The 5,445-nt window shown below is 41.4% G+C and overlaps 1 protein-coding gene across 3 annotated transcripts in view; it reads right to left on the reverse strand.

Annotated features, from left to right (window-relative positions):
- Positions 1–4,946: 4,946 nt before the first annotated feature.
- Prpf3 (pre-mRNA processing factor 3) overlaps positions 4,947–5,445 on the reverse strand; it is a 25,360-nt gene continuing 24,861 nt past the window's right edge. For all 3 annotated transcript variants that reach the window (XM_029475438.1, XM_021157365.2, XM_029475436.1), the window contains one exon: positions 4,947–5,294. In XM_029475438.1, coding sequence (XP_029331298.1) covers positions 5,148–5,294 — 147 coding nt within the window. In that variant the 3' untranslated portion in view covers positions 4,947–5,147. The remainder of the gene's footprint in view (positions 5,295–5,445) is intronic.

The raw sequence follows: 5,445 nt of genomic DNA on the forward strand, positions 1-5,445 counted from the left end.
AGGGGTGGGTTCATGCCTCAGTACACTTGTGGAGGTCAGAGGATGCCTTGCATTGTCCTGTGTGGATTAAACACATTAGTTATTAGCTCCAAGTTACCAATAATGTGTTGGTTTTGCATTGACAAGTCAAATCCCCTTGGGGTCATTTAACCAGGAGTCCAGATTTGGATTCTTTGCTTCATGTTCCCTGCATGTTCCATCCTCTGTCTGTTGAATGACTGACTTTGCACCTGCCTGAAGGCTGTCTTTCAAATGTGTTTCTGTATCTTTCCCTAACCAAAGGGCTCTGCTGTTTCTATTGAACAGCATGGAAGGCATCACACAAGAATGAATATAGAACACTTAACAGAAACCTTGAACAGTTTTACAAGATATTGTGCCATTGACTCCAAAGACCCCAAATGACCCAGAGAACATTATACATATTATTATCATCCAATATTCAAACGTTGCATTCCAACATTTATGGTGGATATTCATTTTAGAAGATTGCTTTCAATCTTCAGCAAATGATACACACACTGTATGGGTCATGGGCATTGAAGAGTGTCTAATTTAAGTTTACAGCTACATATTGGCTTAGGATGTAAAAGTTGATTACATGAAAAATCCAAGGCAAATAAGGTTGATGGTTTTGATTTTCTCATAAAAGTAGGTTTCAGTCATAAGTGACATCAGGGTGAATTATTAACTCCAGCTGTGAGGTCCAGCAAACGTTCATCTCTTACAATGTAAGAGATATTTTTATAACATTACAAAAACCTACTCTCCTTCTATCATGTGTGTCCTGTAATAGAATGGCAGCAGGCCATTTTTTCTCTTTTAAAAACAAGAGAAACCCTGTCTCGACGAAAATAAACAAACAAACAAGCTGGGCGTGGTAGTGCACGCCTTTAATCCCAGCACTTGGGAGGCAGAGGCAGGTGGATTTCTGAGTTCGAGGCCAGCCCGGTCTACAAAGTGAGTCCCAGGATAGCCAGGGCTATACAGAGAAACCCTGTCTCAAAAAAAAAAAAAAAAAACCAAACCAAAAATAAAATAAAATAATTCAAGGGCTCTTTGAATCCCAGGTTAGACTCAAACTCATGATCTTCTTGCCTCAGCTAACTGATAAGATTATAGATGTGTGCTATCTTGCATGGCTAGGGTTCACTCTGGAACATTCTGTTCGGACAAAAAATGTGTTATGAAATGAACCCTCTTAGCTCTTCACAATTACTAATCTTTACAATTTTAAATTGTACTTAATTTTATATATTTATTAATTTTATTATACATATATCTATTATAATATTTATGCACTTATTATTTCCCATACATAAGTGTTTCCCCATGTATATGTGCACTGTAAGCATACAGTGCTCATGGAGGTCAGAAGAGAGCATTAGGTTCCCAGGAACTGGAGTTAAATATGGTTGTGATCCATCAGATGTGTGCTAGGGAAGGAACCCATGTTCTCTACATGAGCAGCAAGTGCTCCTAGTCACTGCATCAACTCTTCACTCCCTCGTCTTTACTAGTTTAGAGACATTCATTGTACAGAGCAGTAGGTTTCATTCAAATACATCCCACATTGGGCCTGATGGTGTATGGCTGTATTCCCAGCACTCAGGAGGCAGATATAGGAAGATATTGAATTCTAAGCCAGAAAACAACAAACACAAGCAAGACTGTACTGGTTTCTCTGAGGCCTTGTGTTTTTCCATATTTACTGTATAGGACCTTACAGGACCCTCTCCTGCAGTGTTGCTGCTGCTCTACTGGGCTTTGGTTGGAGCCATTTTGTTTTTAAGATTTATTTATAGCCGGGTGTGGTGGCGCACACCTTTAATCCCAGCACTTGGGAGGCAGAGGCAGGTGGATTTCTGAGTTCGAGGCCAGCCTGGTCTACAAAGTGAGTTCCAGGACAGNCAGGGCTATACAGAGAAACCCTGTCTCAGAAAAAACAAAACAAAAACAAAAAAATATATATATATATTTATTATTATATCTAAGTACACTGTAGCTGTCTTCAGATGAACCAGAAGAGGGCGTCAGATCTCATTAAAGATGGTTTTAACATCTAGCACTACATAAACACTGGAAGTATAGACAGGAGGATCAGTTCAGGAGGATCCTTGACCTAGGTAGTTCAAGTTTGACCTATAATGCATGAGAATCCTACTTCATCAACAGAGAGAGAGCCCTATCTCAAAAGGGGTAGGAGGGAACAGCCAGAAGTGACATACACCTTTTATTCTGAGACTTGGAAAGCAGAATTAGGTAAATCTCCAAGTTCAGTACCAGCCTGATCTACACAGAGGTCTTGGCCAGACAAGACTACAAAATGATATCCTGTTTCAAAATAAATGAAAGACCTGGATGTGGTAGCATGCTTTTAATTCAGGAGGGAGAAGTGTGGGGGTAGGGGGCTTATGAATTCAAAGCTAACCAGAGCTATACAGTGAGATCTTAAAATATATATATATGGGGCTGGAGAGACGGCTCAGTAGTTAAGAGCACTGGTTGCTCTTCCAGAGATCCTGAGTTCCATTCCCAGCAACCACATAGTGGCTCATAACCATCTATAACGAGATCTGGTGCCCTCTTCTGGCATGTAGGTGTACATATAAATAGAACACTCATACATAAATTTTCTTTTTTAATACATAAATTCAGCCGGGCAGTGGTGGAGCACGCCTTTAATCCCAGCACTTGGGAGGCAGAGGCAGGCAGTTTTCTGAGTTTGAGGCCAGCCAGAGCCATACAGAGAAACCTTGTCTCGGAAAAAAAATGCATAAATTCTCATTTCAGAATCTGACTATATGATGGTCCCTTTGGTGGAGTACAGAACTGCCTGTGCCTATCCCACTACTTCATGTTGCCTACTGAGGATGTAACAAAAATGGCTCCAACTGGGGTTGGAGAGATGGCTCAGTGGTTATGAGCACCGACTGCTCTACCAAAAGTCCTGAGTTCAATTCCCAGCAGCCACATGGTGGCTTACAACCATCTGTAATGAGATCCGATGACCTCTTCTGGTGTGTCTGAAGACAGCTACAGTGTGTACTCATACGCATAAAAAAAAATCTTAAAAAAAAACAACAAAACAGGGCTGGCTGGAGAGATGGCTCAGCGGTTAAGAGCACTGATTGCACTTCTGAAGGTCCTGAGTTCAAATCCCAGCCACATGGTGGCTCATAACCATCCATAACAAGATCTGACTCCCTCTTCTGGAGTGTCTGAAGACAGCTACTGTGTACTTACATATAATAAATAAATCTTAAAAAAAAAAAAAAACCCAAAAAAAAAAAAAAAAAAAAAAAAAAAAAAAAAAAAACAAGACTGGAGCTGGAGAGATGGCTCAGCAGTTAAGAGCACTGGCTGCTCTTCCAGAGGACCCGAGTTCAATTCCCAGCAACCACGTGGTGGCTCACAACCCTCTGTAATAGGATCTGATGCCCTCTTCTGGTGTGTCTGAAGACAGCTACAGTGTACTCATAGGCATAAAATAAAAAACAAAACAAAAAAACCCCAAAACCCAAGACTGTACATTCTAGACAAGTATTTTGCAGAAGTCCACACATCTTTTGGAAAAGGATTTGATGGGTTTAGGAATATAGCTCTATCTACCATAGGGGGTGGGGTATGTATTAATAAGACAGACAAATGGGCTAAATCTCTTATTGACAAGGCCTTATCATGAACCCTGAGTTACCCTCAAATTCTGCTGCTCTTGCTACCTGTGACCCAAGTGCTGGATACACAGATGTGTGTGTACAACCATGCATGGCAAAAGTGGGCTAAGGGGTGTCTGTGTGTGTATATTTGAGGGAGTGTTCTGGTTCAAATGAGAAGTGCTTTCATTTATATATTTGAACATTTGACCTTTACGTAGTGGCACTGTTTGGGGGTGAGGGTAGCAACTATGGAACCTTTAGGGCTTGGAGCTTTGCAGATGGAAGACTGTCACTGGGGACCAGCCTTGAGGGTTTTAGCTTTACCCCACTCCCTACAGACTTCATTGCTTCCTGTGTGCAGGTGAAATGTTGTCAGCCACCTTCCTGTTCTGTCCATCTGTTGCCAGACCTTCCTCAACACAGGACTCCTTTGAAACCATACACCAAAATAAACTTTAGTCATGATGTTTTATCACAGCAACAAAAAAGTAACGAATGCCAGGGGTATGTATCTGAGATAGTCCAGGCTGTCCTGCAGTCAGGCAGTCCTAGCTCAGCACTGAAGTTATAGGGATCTGCTTGATGCAGCTTCCTTAGTACTGGGATTACAGACCTACACAAACTACCATGCCTGACTCCCTACCACCTGCCCAAGACAAAGCGTTACGTTAGGGACCGGGAATGAACTCAGCAGGTACAGTGCTTGCCTAGTATGCCCAGAATCCTGAGTTCAATTCCCCAACAACACATATTATGGCTGCCATCCTAGTAGGTGGGAGGTGAAGTAAGATAAAAGCTCAAGGTGACCCTGAACATAGCAAGTTTGAGGCTGATGTAGGCTCCGTGACAGCCTATCTTAAATCTTCCTAAAAGGTTATTCAGCATATCGCTGAGAGGAGTCACGTGGCATCATTAACAGTGGAAACTGAACTACATTACTGATTCCTGTCTTAGTTTACAAACTGATGCCCTTGGATAGTATGTAGTCTATTTCAATCAAAATAGCCATACCCATTTGAAGAACTAATTTCCTAGGGCTTGGCCTAAAGAAACCAATAACATATGACCTTATTATTCTAGCTATAAAGGTTAAGAATGCATTTGGCCACTCATCCCACAACCACTTACCACTACTTTCTGACTTACCATCTCCAGAAAACTGTACTTACCATTTGCTTAGAAGTCAGACATTTACACACTTCAACTGCTAGGATCCTAGGAATATGGAAAAATCACCCACAAAACCAAATTCTAATATCTATGACCATATGAAAAATATCATACTAATTTTAAAAATAACTCTTTAATCATATGCACATACAGGATGGAGGGTAGCACCAGGCTGATTGGGTGAACTTGGTAGTCTTTTTGTCCTGGTATCGGCCTGGCACAGTTCTGAGATCACACACACGGTGGGATAAGGTTGGGAAGTAGAGTGAGAAGACAGAAGAAACAAAGGCAAAGAAGATACAAGGGCTAGCAGTAGTCTCAGTCGGTGGACTCCAACACAGATTCACTCAGTGCAAGGTCCCAGTAGTGTTCAGCCCCATGCTTTTTGAAATGCTCACGAGCCATGTTCTCTGTAGGGCACTGTTTAAACTTCATTTCTCCAAAGCTCCGGTCTTTGGCTGTACCCTAGGTAAGAAGTGAAAATTGTATTTATTTACTTATTTGAAAAGAGTAACTTGCTGTTGAGCCTACACTCCCTTTGAATTAGAAATCCTACTACATGGGGGACTTTTGGGATAGCATTGGAAATGTAATTGAGGAAAATATGTAATAAAAA

Source organism: Mus caroli, chromosome 3 (genome assembly GCF_900094665.2).
Source record: "Mus caroli chromosome 3, CAROLI_EIJ_v1.1, whole genome shotgun sequence".
Lineage (NCBI taxonomy): Eukaryota > Metazoa > Chordata > Mammalia > Rodentia > Muridae > Mus > Mus caroli.